Source organism: Anabrus simplex, chromosome 5 (assembly GCF_040414725.1).
Source record: "Anabrus simplex isolate iqAnaSimp1 chromosome 5, ASM4041472v1, whole genome shotgun sequence".
NCBI lineage: Eukaryota > Metazoa > Arthropoda > Insecta > Orthoptera > Tettigoniidae > Anabrus > Anabrus simplex.
The window spans coordinates 3,553,631-3,576,733 of record NC_090269.1 but is presented as its reverse complement, the minus strand read 5'-3'; the positions used below and the strand labels follow the sequence as shown (position 1 = coordinate 3,576,733).

At 40.0% G+C, this 23,103-nt stretch overlaps 1 protein-coding gene across 2 annotated transcripts in view; it reads left to right on the top strand.

Moving 5' to 3' along the window:
- The window catches only part of Trpm (transient receptor potential cation channel, subfamily M), an 819,353-nt gene extending 797,207 nt beyond the window's left edge, over positions 1-22,146 (top strand). For both annotated transcript variants that reach the window (XM_067146725.2, XM_067146726.2), the window contains one exon: positions 17,322-22,146. In XM_067146725.2, coding sequence (XP_067002826.1) covers positions 17,322-19,740 — 2,419 coding nt within the window. In that variant the 3' untranslated portion in view covers positions 19,741-22,146. The remainder of the gene's footprint in view (positions 1-17,321) is intronic.
- Positions 22,147-23,103: the final 957 nt, after the last annotated feature.

Genomic DNA, 23,103 nt, shown 5'->3' with positions numbered 1-23,103 from the left:
AATAGGAGGATGGTTGCCTAATTGTACTTCCTCTTAAAACAATAATCACCACCACCTCAGCAATAGTATCTTCCTCCCATATCTTGTTAGGTAAGCAAGACCTGCCTATCTCGCCCATGTTAAATCTTCAAATTTTTGGTGCACTTTACTCAAAATCTGTTTGGGTTAGCCACTTGAAATTTTCAAGGTTTACTAGTTAGAACATTACCTACAATAATAAGAAGGATTATTGGCAGAAACCAAATACTTTCGCCAGTATGAATTTTTACTTAAGGTACAATTTTTTAAACTAAAATAATGTCGAAAAATATTTATATTTCATTTTGTATTTAATTTAAAGGCATATCCCTTCCTATTACTGTTAATTGGGATGATGTTGAGGCACCTACAAAATTTAATGGACCTATCTTCATAAGTTTTCGTATAAATGGTACCAAAGTAGTGAAAAATGTTAAACTTATAAAAATGAGGTTGAAGTTTCTCATTATAATTTGTTAGCTCTGACAATTCTTAGAAAATTCCTACCCCATAACTTGCATCATTTGTGTCCTCCTTAGTCCTCTTAAGGTTTCTCTTCAGCCTTCTGGCCCTTTTACTCATTTTTCCACCATGAGGTCTGCTTTCTTTATTCGGATGTCATCCAACTACTTTAGGATGTTCAGTGTGTTGTACCCTTGGAGGATGTTCAACATCCGCAGCACCTTAGCCCTACCAATATTCCCATCGTTGAAGGATACAACAGCATCACATAGACCAAACCCTGGACCACAGAACATGATTGAATGCTTCATTAGCGTTCTGTGTTTTTCCATGCAGGCACTTTTTAAAAGGTCTGGGTGTGCCAAATCCCAGTATACTGCCTTCATAGCTTCAGCTACACCATAAGGTAACCCGTGGTGCTTATCATTTTGGTCTTTCCTGTTATATTTGCACCATGGATCATCTCCCTTAGGGAAACAGTTTTTGTTTTGATGAACTTGAGGGAGATTCAGTGTATATTTCAGGTCCAGAAACACTACATGACGAGCATATGGAGATATTATTTTTAACCTCTACTACATTGGAACTAGGCCTATCTCTGCTTTCACATAAACAAACATTATTTACACCGGGAAGTTTACGTATGTGTCAATTTCCCGTATACTTCCTCTATCCGAAAGATTTCAAACGACCCATTCTTCAAAACATCAATGCAAAATCACAAGGTTTATAATACTACAACGATGTTTAGTAACCACTCGTAACATAAACACGCAATACTGGAAGTTGTCGTGGTTACCAACACAAAGCCTATGCTCAACAGAGCAGGCCAGAAGTTAGTTCAGAAATCTATGTGTAATAGTTCAGAAGTTATACGCACAAACATAAATCTCTGTAAAAGTGGGCGTTGTCTTTCACGGTGTAGCATAGTAATTTATATGTTATAAAATGGTCAATTTTCATAATGTTTTGACTTTTTTAACAAATTCTTGTTCTCTACGTTGTAAACAAATAAAAACGCTCAAAAATAATTTTTTTGTTTTTTTGGCCCCAAGAAGGGTCTTTCTTACCTTAAGCAGTCTGTAGAGCCATTGGATTCCTGGAATTCCCGCTGCTTTCAGCATATCTGCACTTAGTTCATCTATGCCCACTGCCTTTCCTTTCTTTATGCTCTTGAGCGCATTTTACCTCAAGCCATGTAATTGGTCATTCAGTTGTGCTTCCTTGACTTGGCTCTCCTCTATTCATTGTTATGTTTTCTGTATCTCCATTCAACAACTTTTCGAAATAGATCTTGAGTTCCTGTTTAATTTCTCCCTCTTCTTGTGCCAGAGTTCCATCATCACATTCTATTGTTTCTACGGTCTCTTGATCCCTTCACTTGTTTTTCACTACTCTGTATAGCAATTTCATATTTCCTCTACTGTCCTCTTCCAGTTTGTCTGCAAACTCATTCCATTTCTTCTCTTTTTCTTCGTTTACAGTGTTCTTTACAGCAAGTTTCTTGTTCCTTTAAACTCCTTGAAGTCTTTGTATTCTTTGTACATTGCATTGCCTTCTTTATTTAGTTTCTTTCTTTCTCCGCTGTTTTCACTCTATCATTCCACCATGGTGTCTCCTTTTTTCTTTTAATAGAACTTAAGTCCACATAGGTTTCTGGCTTCACCCAAAAAGGTGTCTTTGAAAGCCTTCAAGTCCTCATTAACGTGGGTTACTTCACCCTACGGCAAACTCTGTTGAATCCTTAGTTTGTATTCTTCCTTTATTTGCACTTCTTGCAACTTCCAGGTTTTAACCCTTGGTTTTTTTCATAATAATTTTCTACATTTCATTAGTCTTATGTTTGAAGTCTACTACCAACAATCTGTGGTCACTGTCCATGCTTTCACTTGGGATGACGTTTACATCTGCGATGTATCTACAACCATCTTTATTTGTGATTACATAGTCAATCACTGTTCTATACTTGCCATCCCAACTGTACCTTGTTACTCTGTGACTGTCTCTTTTTTTGAAGAATGTATTTTTGATTATAAGATAATTTCTTCTGCACAGATCTAATAGTTGTTCTCCTTCTGGGTTCCTTTGTTCACATCCATGTGGACCAATGATGTTCTCATACCCCAGTCTGTCTACCCCAACTTGCGCGTTTAGATCTGCCATAATAATAATAACATTTTCCTTATTAACCTCTTAACTGAGTATTATTGATGTGCTTTGTGTAACCTGCCCTGTGTATTTTTGCAGCAGATTGCTGTTACAAGGCAGGTTAGGCAGAAAAGTTAGTAATATCATTAATATCATTCATATGTGGTACAAAAAGTAAAATACGGAGTTTTAATTAATTAATTTTAATGTTAGAGAAATGTTCAGCCATTTTTACATTAACTGCAAGTTCATTTACCTGGTTGGAATTTGAGAGTTTGGTCCGTATTTTACAGCTGAAAGTTGAAATAAATAAAAGCAAGGGATATTTATAAATATCACATCATGCATGTGACATTCTGGACCACTTTTCATTAACTGCAAGGTCATCTACCTGGTTGAAATTTGAGTGTTTTTTTCATATGTTAGCACCTAAAATTAAAATAAATAAAAGAAAGAAACATTTATGAATTACACATCATGCTAGTGACATTGTGAAAGATTTTACATTAACTTCATGCTCAGTTACGTCATTTACCTCACTAGAACTGCAGTAATTTGTCTCAGTAATAATTTTCGAAAAGTAAGGGATTGCGATACTTTCCTGTTTTGAGATGTACATATTGTTTTCTGGCTTATGAACTATCCCCTGCAGCATTAGAAGTCCAATTAGAGTTTTTTTTCAGTTGGATTTGTATCCACCCAATCTCTCGCTCGTGACCATGGTTTCAAGTTCGGATGGGCTTCTAAAATCTGTTTAGCATACACGTTGGTCTGTTCGGCAATAAGTTGAAACATATCATCTCCTATGATCTGTTCAAAATATTCCAACACATTGGATTCATCGTCGAAGTCCACATTTACAACACTAGCACCAGAAAATACAAATTTCTGACGTAAAACACCACGCGGCGGGAAAGGTTGAAACATGCCTAGCACTTCGCCTTGTTCTTCATTCTCATTCTCTGAATCACTTTCACCTTCATATGCATCAAACTCATCTTTGGATTTCTGAGAAGATAAATCGTCACAATCATTCTCTAAGTGTTGAATAATCTCGTTTTCTTTGAGCGTTTCGAACTTATGCTTTGAATTAGATGCTGCCGTATTCAGCCCATTGCAGGACAAGTAGCACTGCACAATTGTAAAATAAAAACAAGTAAGCTTCAAGAAGCGTGACATGTGATATTTGCTGTCATCGAGCGGGAAAAGCATCAATTAAGACGACAATACTCGACGCGACAAAGTAGCTCGTCATACCCAGGAGATATTCGCAGTAAAAGATGAGTACGTATATATTCGTCATGCCCATTACCCTGTAGCATTCGGTGTACGAATATATACGTCATGCCCAGTTAAGAGGTTAATTGTATCTTCCAGGTCTTGCTGAAATTTCTCTTTGTCTTCCTCACTGCAGCCTGTCTGTGGGGCATACACACTTGTATGACGGTGTACTTAGTGTTCTCTAGTTTCATGAACATTTTAATGATTCTATCACTTTTGCAGATAACTTCAGCTGTAGCATCAGTCCCTTCATTAATTAAGGATTCAACACCATTTTTTCTACCTTCTCCTGTCCACTCCAGTATAATTTGTATCCTCCACGAAATGTCTTACTTCCAACCCCTTTCCATTTGGTCTCACTTAATCCCAATATTGATATTTTTCTTCTAACCATCATGTCTAGGAGTTGTTCTACCTTTCCAGTTAATGATAGAATGTTCGTAGTTCCAATTTGGTATTTGGGTCTCTTTTTTATTTTGGGTTTCCTTTCAGAACATTGTATATCATCAGCCTTACGGTCATCATACTTTAAAACTGTCAGAGAGGCCGTGTCAGTCTGGTCTATAATCTTCTCTCCGAGGCTATTTTTCTTATTGAAAGCGACTGTACTCAATACTCTCCCGCTGAGTTGCTACGCCTAATGCATACAAGGATTTTTTTTTTCAGGGTTTACTCCCTTAGCCTTTGAGGATGCCTTCCTCGTCCTACAAGGCAGTAGGTTCCATCTGTACACCCTAGAAGGATGGGTTGCCTCTTCCGCCATCTCCACAGTACCAAAGTCCATCTTCCCCGCCGTAAATGCCGTTGAGGTCTTCACCCTTAACCCAGGGCAGGGGCCCTCCATATTTATGACCCCTGGAGAGAGGGTGTCCCAGTATTTTAAAACCACCAGGAACTGGGCTACCTGTTGGTCCGCTGGTTGTATTGGTTATTTCAACCAGCCGTACATAGTGTAGGGGCTCCCTATCTGCCACCTGGGGACACACTCTGTAGGGGTCAGGTTCCCCTGGTTACTTATTGTAAGTTAATCCCACCCACAAATATTAAGTAATAGTATACCTACTACATTTTATATTGCAATAGTTGTTTAACGATCTTTAATCCATTTTACAAGACATAGTTGGTTTTTAACAGTATTCATAAGTCATTCCAATCAGGTTCCTGATCTATTCCTAAGGTAAAAAATATGACTGATGATGCCTACTATTGATAGGCGAAACATGTACCATCCAATGTATTAATTTATGTTAACAATTTTGATAAGGACAAAGTCCTAATTTTTAAGATTGCATTGTATTGAATAGGTGGGTGAACAATAAGAACATACTAGTGTTATTTAACACAAGATTTTCTGGCACATAAAAGAACTCATAGGGGACTAAATTCTGGCACCTTGGTGTCTCTGAAAAACGTAAAAGTAGATAGTGGGACGTAAAGCAAATAACAGTATTATTATTACTGGTGGATGAAGAATGATTGATTGATTGATTGATCAGTTGTTAATAACGAAGAAAAAAAGAAGAAAACGTATCATTGATTTTGGTACGACTAATATTAAGTGACGTATGACATTCGTTCGTTATTGACAAACAGCTCACCAATTACAATTATGGCTCAGTTCCTTTTGGTTTTGCAAGGCCCCTTCTCGCAGATAATTCAGTTGTACAATCTTAAGTGTGTACACTTGCTCAACCACAGCTGACACAATTCTCACTCAGCAAGGCAGATTCTTAACTAAACACACAAGATGGTTATTTTTATTTTCAACACCAGTGTAACAGCTCAGCTTCAATTTTAATGTGCAGAGGTCACTTATTAGGACTGTTCATTTTAGATTAATAAAAACTGTAACCGCGATGGCTACATGACACATAAACCAAACCAAACCCCATGGCACTACAGCCCTTGAAGGGCCTTGGCCTACCAAGCGACTGCTGCTCAGCCCGAAGGCCTGCAGATTACGAGGTGTCGTGTGGTCAGCACGACGAATCCTCTCGGCCGTTATTCTTGGCTTTCTAGACCGGGGCCGCTATCTCACCGTCAGATAGCTCCTCAATTCTAATCACGTAGGCTGAGTGGACCTCGAACCAGCCCTCAGGTCCAGGTAAAAGTCCCTGACCTGGCCGGGAATCGAACCCGGGGCCTCCGGGTAAGAGGCAGGCATGCTACCCCTACACCACGGGGCCGGCACATGACACATAATGATCCAATTAAAATAATCATAATAAATGTTATGAAACTCCAAACATCTGTTTAACCAAAGTACCCGCACATAAGGTCATCGAAATTAAATACTGCGTAAAACAAAACAAGTCAGGGATACCAACATAAAAACTACAAGGAGAGGAAATGGAGGGCCCTACGAGGAAGAAGAAGTCATTGTAATCACCCGTAAAACCCTAGTTTTACTAAATAAATAAGTGAAAATGACATTACATACAAAATAATAATGTGACATCACGCAAACAATTTTAGGAATAAAAGTTCCAGTAAACCACGAGGTTTATACAAATAATTCTTGGATTCAAACAACTTAAATTACTTGTACTCATATTGCCGCACATCTATTGTTAAAACTTCACTGCTGTTCATTTTTCTTGAAGCAGTCTTCAACCTGAACACAAAATCCATAGTTACAAATATGTTCAAAGATAAAACTCAGTTACCATAATTACCTAGGTGGCGAGTTAAAGTTTACAATGTAAAGGTGAAAATACAGTGAAAATAATACATTTTCCCAAAAGCTAATCCACTCTAAGAAGTAAGATGAAGAAAGAAGCACATTGAAACAATTACCAATAAAGAAGGTGTGAGAATTTAGAGACAAAAATTTAATGTACAGGCCACCTAAGTTGCTGCCTTTTCTAAAACACTTCAGTAAAAGGCGCACAGCTATAACTGATATACCTTAAATCGTAACAGCACTGCGAGAGGCAACCCTGTGGAAAATTAACATTTACATTGTACTTAAAACCACCTTACATTTATAGTTAATTAAAATTTTCAAAACATAAAACATAAAAGAAAAGCTGTAGTGACTAGCTAGACTCTAAGTCATTTGAAACCAAAACTTGGTGAATGTGAAATGCCGAGGGTAAGCTCCGAACAATGAATTAAAGTTTACATTTAGGATGTAAGATCGAAAATAGAAACAGTTACTGTCCTCGCCTTGAGGGCTGGGAACCCCATCTCGGGACAGACGAAGAATACGTCTGTTCTTTTTGCTTGTCAACTCAGAAAGACGCGGTCGAGAAGCTTGGATCTGGCAAAGTCACCAGAGCCCGAAAATGGTGCAATCAGAAGATGACCGATTAGGGCACGGGAGTACCCTCGCATTTCGTACATTCACCAATAGCAGATATTGTTATTCTGACAAGGGCGCCCATACCTGGAGGCAAGGGAGGGATGCGTCCCCACCCTAGCTCTCAGGGAAAGGCAAAAATCTAATTTAGTCAGGTGTTTATCTTTCAAGAAAATGATTTAAAAATCGGTATTATGTTGAAGTGGTAGTACCCCCCACCAACAGGCAGGGGAAATCGTGGGTGTTATTCTACTGCCATTTATCTTCCAAAATTTTAAAAATATTACATACCCCCAGGTCTAGGCAACCCCCTACAAACTATCATACGGGCGCCCATGTATTCTGAGCTATCAGAGTGCTTCTCTGGATCCGTATTTCAGATGACAAAGGAAACATCTTTCGGAATATTGTAAATAAAATCTGTGTATGAAAGTGCCACACATGGCACTATAGTATGATTCGCAAGTTACCTAGCCTATTAAAATACAAAATCTTTTCAAACACAGTTTTACACCTTAACAAATTTTAAACCAAACTTGTTCATGTTTCAAAATTTCTTTAAACAAACACACTTTAACATAAAATGTAACATTTCTTCATAGGTTGAAAATATTATCTCAGTCAAGACTCTCCCAACACTAAGGTTCATGTCCATATACTTGAATGAAATTTTTTTATACAACATCTTAAGAAAATAAATTTTGAAATTTCTTCTCAATTGTTCATCAAGTCTTTTGTTTCTTCACATTTGCAAATTTTAAAAAATACATAAGGATTTTGATTGCTTCCCCATTATCTGTCCAAACACCTGTGCCACCAATGGCAATGTCACACATAATAAAATTCAACTAATGTAGTCAGGTGTTTTTCTATCATGAAAATGATTTAAAATTCGGTATTACATAGAAGTGGTAGTACCCCCCACCAACAGGCAGGGGATATTGTGTGTGTTATTCTACTATAAACTAAAAGATTTTTTTTGCCTCTTTTGTAAATATTGTTAAAGTGTTAATTTCATTCTATTTGCACTATACATTGTCAATTTTAGCCCATGGCTGAATGAACCATAATGGGATCAAAACCAGTCCCACTGTATAAGTGATTTGACATCATATTAAATAGTATTGAATAGGTGGACCTTCATTTTAGTTTTTTATTAATGTAATATTAAGTGGGAAGTTCAACCCTCCTTTCTTTTTGGCCTCTTCATTATAGCTACGCCACTGTATACTAATTAACCAATATATAGTCTAGTGCATAGGCTGGCTGTCCTTGAAATTAAATGTCCAGTTTTGAGAAAATCTGTTCATATGATGTCATAACAAAACTTGAACAGATTCTACTTTAGACTTTTATATACCGTACCTGATGTGAGATAAAAGTAAGGTATGTTATCTGCCATATACTCAGTGGGAAGTTAGTGAAACAAACTTGGTTACAATTGGAACACTGTTTAAGACAAAGTCTCATGATAGATTGAATTTTATTATGTTCTATAACATGTTAAAGTTTTCCCAACTCCGTCAAATTAAATTTTTGGTCCATGGCGTGGTTACCTCACTTCTCTGTAGATTGAATTTTAAAAGTTGAATGCTTCTTCATAAGCCACCTATGAGGGAGGTCACTCTGCAAGGCAAATTGTGGCACACTGGATGTAGCAAACAAACAGCTGGAGGATTCGGCAAAGGAAGACGAAAGTGTCATGATGATCTATACAAAGGGAGGACAAACGGCAGACATGATAATCCTACATAGAGAGGAACTAGAAAGAGTCAAATATTTTCAGTGTCTAGGGATCACCTTATAAATGACCAGACTGTCCTTCAAAATCGATGTTCGAGAGAGGACAGCTGCTGCTGTATGAGGAATATAAAGTATAATGGACTTAAGAAAACTTTCACTAACAACATCAATGGAACTGTTCAGGACAAAAATAATGCCAATAGTTACATACAGCATTGGACTAATGTCAGAATTCGCAGCAATAGACTCAGTCAAAACGAGATATTTAAAACTAACCCTAGCCATATGAAAATCAGCACCATCACGATTAGCCTACAAACTTTGATGTATCTACAAAGACGCACACAAAATGCTGTCACTTGTGTACACGGATTTTATTTACAATATTTACAAGTTACACATTAAGCATACACATAATCAAATCAGTGCTGGCCCCATGGTGTAGGGGTAGCATGTCTGCCTCTTACACGGAGGCCCCAGGTTCGATTCCCGGCCAGGTCAGGGATTTTTACCTGGACCTGAGGGCTGGTTCGATGTTACGTGATTAGAATTGAGGAGTTATCTAACGGTGAGATAATGGCCCTGGTCTAGAATACGGAACCCAAAGAATGAAATACTTAACGTTAAACTAGAAAGCCAAGAATAACACCAAGAGGATTTGCATGCTGACCACACAATGCCTTGTAATGTGCAGACCTTCGGGCTGAGCAGCAGTTGCTTGGTAGGCCAAGGCCCTACAAGGGCTGTAGTGCCATGGGGTTTGATTTGGATAACCTAATCAACTGCCGTCACAAACTAAACACTACTACGAAAACATCACAAGACTATGACTGCCATCTTGAACAGTTGACTGCTGACTGCTACTAGCATGTCAGCATAAGCACAACATGAGTTCACAAGAACAACTCCTGTTAAACAATAACTCTACTCCACCATAGAGACTGTCTCTTTATATAGGCTTCTAGAAGGATGTTACCCAATACCTTTTCTCGTAAATTCTAGAGTGCTGAATACATAGTTACAATTGTAAGGAAGGTTCTACATAGTTCTTGTTGTATGTAGTGTTATTCTGGATATTACAGTGTGTTGCACAATATTACTGTGGATTATACATTATATACAGGTAATAATAAATTATATATTATTAATTACAGGTTCTTACATTAACTAAACTCATATTAATATATACAGGGTGAAGCGTAATTCGCGCACTCGGGCGTCGCAGCGCGACTCCTCACACGCCAGCAATAAAATCATGTCTCTTACAAAATTTCGTCTTGCGAATATATTCGGCAGAAAAACGACGTTGAAGAGTAGCAATCTGGCAACACTGTAACCACATGTACGGTAACTACCTCTGTCAGCAGGAGTTAGTCGTACTGTACAGTTGGTGCAGTGGATAGAGTTTTGGGTTACCATGCAGGAGGTCGAGTGGTCGATCCTGGGTAGAGGCGTATGTTTTTTCTTTCGTAAATGTAGTCCAGGTGGTATGGTATCTGACATCTTAATCGTCAACAGCGATTGCAGTGGGTCCTGTAGAAACCATTTGCACTTACATACTACGATCCTAGAAATGGACGAACAGTCGTTTTCATTGGTCAGCTTTGAAAGGCGCCCTTTCCACGTCGTGAGCGTGAATTTATTCGCACCACTTCATCTACTAGATGTGAAACCTGTTTGTTTCAGCTGTCTATTTCTTATTAGTCTAACCAGGTATTTGTTGTTTCAGCGTTACAAAGTGTTGTAAATGTAGGATACATGTCACCTCAGAAACGGTGTCTTACTGTATTACAGTAGGTAATGTCAGATGGAAATTAGCAAATAAAAAATGAGCCTCAACCCAGGATCGAACCATCGACCTCCTGCATGCCAACCAAAAACTCTACCCACTGCACCAACTGTACAGCACGACGAAGGCGTGCTGACAGCGGTAGTTACTCTACATATGGTTACAGTGTTGCCAGATTGCTACTCTTCAACGTCCGTTTTCTACCGGATATACTCGCAAGACGAAATTTTGTAAGATACATTTTTTTATTGCTGGCATGTGAGGAGTCACGCTGCGACGCCCGAGTGCATGAATTACGCTTCACCCTGTATATACAGCATATGTTTCATGACATAACCTCACAAATAATGCAATCGTCTGACTATGTAAATAATACTAATAAGTAGATGTAAATACTTCATAGCCATACCTCACAAGTCTTAATAACAATCATGATAATAATAATAATAATAATAATAATAATAATAATAATAATAATAATAATAATAATAATAATAATAATAATAATAATAATAATCATAATTTGAGCTCAATATTGGCATTATTTACCCATGGGTTAAAGGAAATTGTTTTCAAATTATATCACTCTATTACACTTGCGTCAATATTCCCCTATAACCTGAAACGATTTTGACAGCCCATCACATTCATCGACTTTGTCTAGGACGTAGATTGTATCTTCTTTCTTCCTTGATGTCGCTGGATGTACTCTCCTCCTCTTGACCGGATCGTGCCGTGTTGTGTGACGGGGTTGCCTCGCTTCCAGCCTCTTCTTCAATGATAGTCGATGCGTTCTCCTCACGATGACCAGATTGTGCTGTGCCATTAGTAGTCTCTCCTCCAGGCTTACTCTGTATGCGCAGCAGTTGGGTGACTCGCTGCAACTCCAATGCGTGGACCTTGACAGGAGGGTTGGTCTTTAGTAAGTAGACCCCATGGCCCAGCTGCTTATCCACCCTGATGGGACCAACCCACTTAGGTGCTAGACCTGCGTGAAATCCTCCAATCTTATTACTGACTGGGTGGTTACGTCGTAGTACTTGTTGACCTGGTAAAAAGGTTTGGGTCTCTTCGATATCTTGAGCCTTGGCCTGGGTAAGGGATCTCTTCTCAGCCAAGCTTACATTAACTAAACTCATATTAATACATAATTATAGAGCACATATTTCATGACATAACCTCAAATAATGTGGCCGTCTGACAGCGTAAATAATAATATTACTAATTCTAATAAGTAGATGTAAACACTGTATAAGTCATAATAATAATAATAATAATAATAATAATAATAATAATAATAATAATAATAATAATAATAATAATAATAATAATAATAATTCGAGCTCGATATTGACATTATTTACCCATGGGTTAAAGGATATTGTTTTGAAGTTATATCAGTCTATTACACTTGTGTCAGCTTCTTTATTGGGAACATCTATATATATAAAATAAGAGTTTTGTCTGTACATTGCTCAGAATTTGAAAAAAGTGGTATTTCTGTATTGGTCATGTCCACAGTAACAAGGAAATGCACTTTTTACTTTTCCGTAATTTCTATCTGTCTGTCTGTCTGTCTGTATGTATGTATGTATGTATGTATGTATGTATGTATGTATGTATGTATGTATGTATGTATGTATGTATGTATGTATGCTGAAGAGAATTTAATGAAAATCGGTATGTAAAGTTGGGGGATGAGCCACTACAATCTAGGCCATAAATAATTTTATTCACGCTGGGTGAAACGGTAGTTTAGGCGAAGACCTAAAATTCAATTCTCAAGTATTTACACTGACTGACAGTGACAATGCAACACCAAGGAGGAGTGGTTTGAAAGGGATGAAAGTTGGGGAAAAAACAGAGACGGCACGGATGAATAATTGATGTTTATTTCAAACCGATATGCAGGTTACACAATGCGCACGGCATCGACTCAGTAGGATGTAGGACCACCGCGAGCGGCGATGCACGCAGAAACACGTCGAGGTACAGAGTCAATAAGAGTGCGGATGGTGTCCTGAGGGATGGTTCTCCATTCTCTGTCAACCATTTGCCACAGTTGGTCGTCCGTACGAGGCTGGGGCAGAGTTTGCAAACGGTGTCCAATGAGATCCCACACGTGTTCGATTGGTGAGAGATCCGGAGAGTACGCTGGCCACGGAAACATCTGTACACCTCGTAGAGCCTGTTGGGAGATGCGAACAGTGTGTGGGCGGGCATTATCCTGCTGAAACAGAGCATTGGGCAGCCCCTGAAGGTACGGGAGTGCCACCGGCCGCAGCACATGCTGCACGTAGCGGTGGGCATTTAACGTGCCTTGAATACGCACTAGAGGTGACGTGGAATAATACGCAATAGCGCTCCAAACCATGATGCCGCGTTGTCTAGTGGTAGGGCGCTCCACAGTTACTGCCGGATTTGACCTTTCTCCACGCCGACGCCACACTCTTCTGCGGTGACTATCACTGACAGAACAGAAGCGTGACTCATCGGAGAACACGAAGTTCCGCCATTCCCTCATCCAAGTCGCTCTAGCCCGGCACCATGCCAGGCGTGCACGTCTATGCTGTGGAGTCAATGGTAGTCTTCTGAGCGGACGCCGGGAGTGCAGGCCTCCTTCAACCAATCGACGGGAAATTGTTGTGGTCGATATTGGAACAGCCAGGGTGTCTTGCACATGCTGAAGAATGGCGGTTGACGTGGCGTGCGGGGCTGCCACCGCTTGGCGGCGGATGCCCCGATCCTCGCGTGCTGACGTCACTCGGGCTGCGCCTGGACCCCTCGCACGTGCCACATGTCCCTGCGCTAACCATCTTCGCCACAGGCGCTGCACCGTGGACACATCCCTATGGGTATCGGCTGCGATTTGACGAAGCGACCAACCTGCCCTTCTCAGCCCGATCACCATACCCCTCGTAAAGTCGTCTGTCTGCTGGAAATGCCTCCGTTGACGGCGGCCTGGCATTCTTAGCTATACACGTGTCCTGTGGCACACGACAACACGTTCTACAATGACTGTCGGCTGAGAAATCACGGTACAAAGTGGGCCATTCGCCAACGCCGTGTCCCATTTATCGTTCACTACGTGCGCAGCACAGCGGCGCATTTCACATCATGAGCTTACCTCAGTGACGTCAGTCTACCCTGCAGTTGGCATAAAGTTCTGACCACTCCTTCTTGGTGTTGCATTTGCTCTGTCAGTCAGTGTATATTATTACTGGTCCTATCGATAAATACTACATAACTAAAGTTACATAGAATTAAATTTCCGATCATTTATGTCTTATACATTTTTTCCGTACCGGCTATGATAACACAGATATTCATGAATTTCGATTTTTCTTGCTAAGTCCACATCAGCGCCGAGCCATGAGAAAATGGGCGAACAGAATTTAATGAAAATCGTTACATAGAGTCGGGGAAGAAGAAACCATAGTCTAAGCTTTAAACAATTTTACTGACCCTGGATGAAATGGTAGTTTAGGGGTAAGCACCTAAGATTTAATTTTTAAATACAGATGTTGTTGGTCCTATAGAAAAGTACTAAGTTACATAACAAAAGTTGTAGAGAATACAATTTCTGATCATTTATGTTTTATTCAGTTTTACCGTATAAGAGTAGTTTCAGAGTCGGAAGAAAACTAAATTTGAAGGCCTACAATATCGAAAGCGCATAACATTGATCAACAATAACATTACATTGGCCATCGTTTATTGTGATGTTCTTTGCCTCTTATGGTGCCCTCAACTCCGATAGATGGGATTACTGTTGCGTACCAATTATAACAGACTGACATAATTGGCGGGAAATAGCTGGGGAGTTAGAAAACTTTTTTCTTTAACATGCCATTCCTCTGGTTCATACATTCTCTGATACTGCTGTTACGTAGCACACTGGTACATCATAGTATTCCAACTATTCGATCCCTACTCTGACGCACTGTTTTGAATGAGCAGTGTGCACATTTGGCAGAGGTTTACTTAGTAATAGTGGTATGACCTGGTCTAGAATTACAATTTAGGCCTATTCCAAATTATAGCACTATAATTCACTAAATAATTCAAAATTCAACCCTGAAAAGAGCCATTTATTAAGAAAAGCATCTTCCTCTTCACTTTTATTAAATTCTACATTCAATTTATTCCAAATTAGCAGTGAAGAGGGCTTTTCTCCTCTGGCTTGGAGGAAAAATTTGCCTCCAATCAGATAGATCTTTCTGCCGCCACTGTAGTGAAATGAGATATTCCGACTCATCGGGTACTCCTAGGAAAGGGCATACATTTTCCCTGGGACTCTCCACTATTCGACCCCCACCCCCGCCGAAAAAGGACGAATAGTGTTCACTGACCACGGCTGTCTGCGGCTTGGTCATTTCAGCTCTGGAATTTTGGACCGTTTGATCAGCAGCGTAGTGTTCGTTAAAAGTGAAAATGCATGGTTTTTCATTTGATCGAGTGTTTCATATTGCTTTTAATCGCTCCATTCCTACTGACATCATTGTAATGACCTATGTTCATTTCAGTTGGGAAAACCACTAAGACAGTCTTTTTGAGGATGTAAAAAAGCAGATGGAGAGTGAGTGTCTGCCATTATAATGAAAACTCCCCAATCTGATTGTGACTGATTGTAGGTAAGCGGGCCTACCATTACAATGAAAATTCCCTAACCCAGTCTTCATATGAGAAAAGAGGTTTGGTGACTTCCCTGTCGCATTTCTAGGGTAACGTTAAGGGCTATGCAATATAATACAGTCTTGCTCACAAGGTGTACACTACCTAACCTAGAATTCTGTATACAATGTAGAATTTCGTAGTGAAGCACGGATACATCAGCTAGTTAAAAATAAAATGCTACTACCATCTACACTGCAGACAACAGATCATATCCGACAGAGCGAGGAGAAAAGAACCGTATTTTTGAAGAGTTGTAGGATTCGGATGCCACGATAAAGAGAAGTTGGATAGGTCACAACCGGGAATTGCGAAGTTACATCACACACCTACCTGTCCGCAGATTTCACCATAAGTTCTACAAAAATCCCTATTTCCACCAACCAAATGAAAACTGTGTGCACAAATTATGCCAAAGAAAATGCTAAAGATACATCTCCATAAAAATTAATCTTCATGTTCCACGTTATTATATTCGGACTAGTTTTAGTCCTTTACTATTTTATTATATTAGGAATTTTTAACATAATTTGTACAGTGTTGATTGGGTGGAACATCCCTATAAGGCTCATTATTGAAATTAGATATCATCTTGACAAGTGAAAAATCGTACAAAGTCTTTGAATGAATATAGTAAAGAACAGTAGTGGATCTCAATTTTAAGCACCTTCGTGCACGTCTCCACAACTTAAAACAATTTATCAGATGCTACACCCTTTGTATGGCTATTTGTCTGATGTGAACGTCTCACATATACTGAAATTGAAGCCAGTTCAGAACGGTTGCACTATTCGGGATGGAATGCTGACCACTTACAAAAAAGACATGAACATCATCTCCATGTCATGAAAATGAGGATGCATCAATGTCTCTGGGACTCAGTAAATTGGACCACGTAAGGAACGAGGATGTCAGAGCGGCATTTGAAGTGGCTCTAGTTATTCACAAATTGCGGAAGACTCGTCTGAGATGGTATGGGACATCACATGGCATAAACACTTCTTGTGGGTGGGTGACATCCACGGTATCCCCTGCATGTCGTAAGAGGCTACCAAGGGATGATTGAATTCGAACCATGAAACTACTTGTGATTAGTACCATCACGTGGGGAACACCCTGAGTAGCCTTTACGTGCCAGTAATACCACTATGTTAGGTATACAATGCGTTTGTGATTAGTAGCAGCAGAGAGCGGTTCACTGTGGGGTTTATAGTACCACTATATGCGGAACACCACAGGCTTGAGTTCCTGTGATTAGTACACCTATATGGGGAACACCATGGGTTTGCGTTGCCTATGAGTGAGAAACACCATAGGTCTGCGTTACCTGTGAGTAGTACCATAATGTGTGGAACACCGTGAGTGAATTAGTACCGCAACATGAGAAATACTAGCGATAAGTACCATTATGAGAGGCGTTGTTTAGACAACAAGCACCATCACTTAAGGATTGTGCCAGTAACTATTGTTTTAAGATCGTTTCTGCAGGTCGGATCCACTGAGTTCATGATCATTGTTCATTGTCGTCTTTTTGTATTCTAGTCAGTGGATTGCTTTTGGAATTACTGTTAACTTTCAGTATTGTGAGTTGGATCTGCTGATTATTTTAAATTCAAATTCAGACATCCATTTTTCATCATCATGTTTTGAATTCTGGTCAGTGAACTTTTAAAATTGCCATTATATTTTGTCTCATTTCATACCATTAGGGGCCATTGCGCTAGATGTTAGGCCCCTTTATACAGCGAACATCATCATCACATGGCATAAACAAAAATACTATTTGGTGTTGTCTTCTAAAATTGAGTTTATCAGGTCATTTATTTTAAGGTTACCCAATTCAGGGAAGCATTAGTGAAATGTGTCTTCAAGAGTTTCCTCTAACTTGTCATTTTCCTGTTTCAGCCACAAGTTTTCTGTGTGGGCGTGGAATATGTGGAACCCATGCGACGCTGCTGCTATCATCTTCTTTCTCATCGGCTTGAGTCTACGACTGAGGCTTTCTTCCATGAAAGTTGGTCGTCTGATATACTGTGTAGACATCATCTACTGGTACCTGCGAATACTCAACATCCTTGGTGTCAACAAATATTTGGGTCCTCTAGTTACAATGATGGGGAAGATGGTGAAGAACATGATTTACTTTGTAGTTCTTCTGCTCGTTGTGTTGATGAGCTTTGGTGTGTGTCGTCAAGCTATCTTGTACCCAGATAGTGATGCTAATTGGGGGCTTGTTCGAGAAATATTCTTCCAACCATATTTCATGTTATATGGAGAAGTATTTGCAGCTGAAATCGACCCAGCCTGTGGTGATCAGCCTGGCATGGTCAAGTGTCAGATGGGTCGCTGGATCACCCCTGCAGTCATGTCCATATATCTTCTCGTGGCAAACATTTTGCTCATTAACCTCCTTATTGCCGTGTTTAATAACATTTTCAATGAGGTGAATGCGGTCTCTCACCAAGTTTGGATGTTTCAGCGATTCACTGTGGTCATGGAATATGAACAGAAACCTGTTTTGCCCCCTCCTTTAATCATAATATGTCACATCTTTCTCTTGTATAAATACTGCCGACAAAAGGCACAAGGATCAAACAATGTTGAAACATATGACAATGCCTTGAAACTATTTTTAGACAGTGATGATATGGAGCGTTTGTACGACTTTGAGGAAGAATGTGTTGAAGGTTATTTTCGTGAACAGAGTATGAAATTAAGCATGTCGAGTGAAGAGCGCATCAAGAATACTTCTGAACGTGTTGAAAATATGTACCAGAAAGTTGAAGACATTAATCAGAAGGAAAACACACAGACATCAGCTATTCAGAGTATTGAGTTTCGTATTAGAAAATTAGAAGATATAGCTAACCAGACAATGTCACATTTGGCTGTGATACACCGCTTCATGGCTACCTACATGAGGGATCCTCTGGCGAGTGGTGATCTCATGGATCTTAAACTGGTAGGAGAAAGGATGCGAGCAGCAAGAGAGAAGTCTGATGAGCGCAGGTCTCATTCTGGTTCTTCTGACCACATCGATAAGTTATTATTGGTTCCACCTGTGTGTAAGGACAGGAGGAGACCAACGCGATCTTTAACCGAGGTACGACCTGACCCATTCCTCTTTGGTGATGGATTATCTATGCACTTAACAGATAAAACCAGATCTCCTGAACCTTTCTTAGAAGAGAATGAAGAAGAAGAGGAACATGAAACAGCAGCAACAGAAAAGGAAGAAAAAACAAAAAAAGAAGAAGCCCCTGTGCCTGATACACCACCAGTTCAGCCTTCCACCAGCAAAACAAGATTCTTCGCTAACTTGTCTAAGCACGAAAGCCTAACAGGAAGTGTCATGGACTCCAATAACAGCCACAGAGGTAGCAAACCTGATATAGTGGGTATAGAGGAAGTAGTAGAAGAAGAGGAAGGAGTGGAGGGGGAAGCAGACACTCTACCCATTGAATTTCTTCGGAGCAGTTCCTTTGATCGTCGTGCTGAGAGAAGAGACTCTGTGACGCTGAGAAGACAAAGCTCAGACTTGGATGGTGCTGAAGGCTCAGATAAGGGCAGCCTCACTCACCGTACCAATATTATACCAAGACGTCAGCTGAGCAAAACGCATTCTGAACCGGAAAATGCACTGACACAAGATTCTGTCGATGGCAACGACTTCCCTCGTGCAAGTACTGTGGAACGTAGCGTAACGTGGGCAGAACCGCGCATCACCGTCATTCCTCCAACGAGCAGCTCCCGTGCCATGCTCCTTGCTATGCATTCGGAGTACACAAGCATTACAGATGAACTAGAGACCGTCTGTGGCCTTCTCTCCCCTCCCCGCTCCCCGCGTCTGATGTCGCCGCCGAGGCCGACTGAGCCGATCGTCTCTCATCGTATTCGTCACACGTCGGAGATGTCCAATCCGGAGATTGCTCTGTTTCTGGAGAAGGAACACTTGCGCAGCGCTGAAGAGAGCGACTATCTTCTGATGGAGGATTTGATTCAGCAGCGTCGGTATCAGGACGAAGATGAAGAGAACGACCATCTCGATTCTGCTCTGTATTTGTCTGTGAGTCATGAGGTCCCCGAGTACCGCCCCACTGGTTCTTCATCAGGACGGTCTTTGAGGAGGAGCAGTGCCATCGATGTAAGGGATTTGCCGTCTTCATCTCCGACTCCAACTCTTGTCCCTTCTCCTACTCCACAACTACGAACTGCTCTTGATAATGAAACCAACCAACAGTTACACGTTTTAAGCAGCAGTTCCAGACCGAAGTCAGAAGAAACAAAAGGTAGTCTAGTTCCCACAACGGAAACAATGTGTTAATGACGAACAGGGCCGCGCTTCACTAGGACAAGTTTTGTAATTCAATAAACACCAACATAGGAGCAGCTTGCAACTTGCCATAATGTCCCCACTGAAGTGTGTACACAGTTGTCTTTCAACATTTGAAGGTAATTTACTTACAAGAAGGATTTTAAAGATGTTATGAGAATATTGATTATGTGATGACATTCTTATGACTGGAGCTTTTTTTTCCCCCACATCACTTCCATGGTGTGGTTTTAAATATCATATGTAGATACTGGTATGAAACGTGTTTTCAACCAAGAGAATTTTTAGTGTGTACTGTACTTATTAAACTCTTTCTTTAATATATTTTTAAATGCAGTGGTACGAATGCTATGATGTAAATGAGTTGGGCATATCATAAAGCAATATCAAGATGTGACTGAACCACAATGCACAATAAATTTTATGGAATGAACTGAACTATTTTTAAAATTGAAACTGGACATTTTAATTCCTCACGTCGATGCTTGATTATTTTATTTGTATGAATGTTTTCTTGTCTCAAACTGGTGGTTGTGAGTAATACCACAAGGTTCTGTGTGTGGACATGGATCTTCTTTGTCTGTTAAAATAATTTTTATAGCTATTTTAAGACCTGGAAGGATAATTGTTTTTAAAGAATATTTTTGTGTCAAGTTAATTGTTGGTTACCGTGTGTACATAGTTAGATGTTGTGCTGGCACAAGGCCTTGTCATTTAATAATTTAGTACCTTCCATGATAACTGAGCATATCGAGCAGGGAGAATGCAGTGAGCTTAACTATTGAAGCTATGCGTGCAAAACCAGGTCGACTCTCTCACTACCTGCCGTCATCTGGTGGGTAGGATGCTCGTAACTTGACATCTCTTAAGTAGCTGTTATGGAAATTTTAGTTCCTATGTTACGAGCAATCACCACCAGGCTAGGCTGACGTGCTCTCACAGCTGGTACACGATATTGCAGGTGCCTGTGAAGAAGCAAGTGTTCTGGTACTGCTCATCAACATCCAAACGACGAAGAAATGAGAAGTTTTGTGGACTGTGATGAGCAGAGAGAACTGGAATGAATTACATATCTTACACTTCATGGCTAAGGGTTATATTTTGTCTGAAGCACATATATAGCTTGTAGCTTTGCTATTGCCTTCATACACTATTTCCACTGAGTGTAACAGAAGAGTAGAATAAAGTCAGTGTGTCTCGTTTTTCTACATGATAACTTTTGTTTATCCAGTAGTACAGAAATACCAGCACTCTCTCTTTTCATTTCAGATAAAATGAGGGTTGGCCTGCTTTTGGACACATAACCTCAACAGTTCTTTTTTTAAAAACAAACTGATACCAATATATGTATTCGTAATATTTTTTGTCAATCAGTAAATCAGTATTTATCTTCATCTACAGTTTTAGGGCACATGATTTATTTTTTATTTTTATGGTATATGTCCAGAAATAAAAGTGTGTAGAGCATTTGGGCATTCTGGTGAAAACCACAAGGATATGGGTTTAAATCCAGATCATTCTACTTCCTCAATTTATTCTTGTTATGTACTCATCAGATTAAAAGTCAAAATACTTTATTTGTTTGGCTATGAATCCAAAAGAAATAATACTGTAAATCAAAGGATGATTTCAGGGAGAGGTAGATTACAAAATGACTAATATTCAAGAATTTATTAATGAAAAACAAGATGATACGATTGGATGCTGGGTCATTCAGTTATCTTGGAACCAGAGCGACGGCTGCAGCTGTAGGGAAACTTGCAATGCAATTTCTTTCATGTTTCAGTGAGAGCAACACTTGTGTGGGAATAATAATAGGCCTAATTGTTTACGTTTCATATGGCCATATAGAATCCGCTCCTGCTGTTAAGGTGTTTCAGTTCTAAGTTGTGGGATTGTTCATATATTAGTTAATAAATTTTGTGAAAGGAGAAATATTTTACTAATGATAAGCAAAGAACACTATGTACAGTGAAGATATCCGACAACGCCTGAAAAATTCTCACATGGTCGTTTTTCTCAGCAAACGAATTGCCTAGGGATGCAAAGTTATTTAAGTTAAAAGTCTGTAAATGCACTGTAGAAAATGATCCCAATCTCTTCTCAGATGAAGCGTAGTTTCAGTTACGTAGGTATGTAAATTCTCCAAACAGCAGAGAACCTGCTCCATGACGAGAAATTAGGGGCGAGTACTTTTGAAGTGGGTTAACGGGCAGTCACTCTAGCCTGGCTGGTGGGAAGTGATAGCTTGCCGGCCTCAGCCTCGTGTCTGCTGTGGTTCTGCGTTAATTGCATGACACTGTACATCTTCATTGTAGATTGTTATGCCTTATTAACTGAGCGCTTCCACAATTGTCTGTTTGCTTCATTTAATTCCACACCCATATCAATAAATCATCAAGGACTGAGTGTAAACATAGTCGCCTTGGTCTCCCTCTGTGTTCCTGTCCTCCTCCATTCATCTCAGATTCAGCTGGTACTGCAGTGGTTAGAGTGCCAAGCAGAGTCCGCGTTACAACGCATACGGAGCGAGACTTGTTGGCGGTGCTGATGATGGTTGCAGGAGTCCTCTGTCCCCATTCAACATCAAACCACATCCGGTTAAAACCCGTAAACACCCACCCTCTCTCCTGAGTTGGACACTAACTAGTGCTCGGGTCTAGCAAGTACCTACCCTTGTCACCTATCTCCCTTCTCCCTTTTACTTCACAACAGTGTCTACTTTGTCAGCAATTACCACTACCATTCTCACTCCGTCCTCCACTTCTGCAGCCAAAATGTTTAGACCTACGTGTTTCTTTCATGTGTAGTAACTTGTTCTTCTCTATCAGTTAAGTTCTCTGCACACGATCAGATGCATCGGGGCAAGGGCTTGGTTCGGTAGCCAAAAAACGCACAATTCCCTAGTTTGGAACTGGTGACCAAAGTACAATATATGCTATTGTTTAGTGCATAATAAAACATACATACAGCAAGCAGATCCATGTCACTGAAAACACTTTTTCGTCCCTCATGTAACTGACAAGAGTGCTCTTCAGATGCTGCATGTATGTCTGTGAAGGTCTGATCCATCAGGAACACTCTCCTCCCTTTTCCTTACTACGGACCTTGTCGTTTACTTGTTCATTATTGGCAGACCATATGTAGTAACAGTGTACTGAAACTTCATAGCTCTTAATGTGTCAGAATACACTAAAGAAAGTACCAAACTGTCAACAAGCTGGTGTGCTGTTACAGGTGCACAGCGATGAGCTTGCATCTGGGAGACAGTGGGTTCGAACCCCACTCTTGGCAGCCCTGAAGATGGTTTTCCGTAGTTTCCCATTTTTACAGCAAGCAAATGCTGGGGCTGTG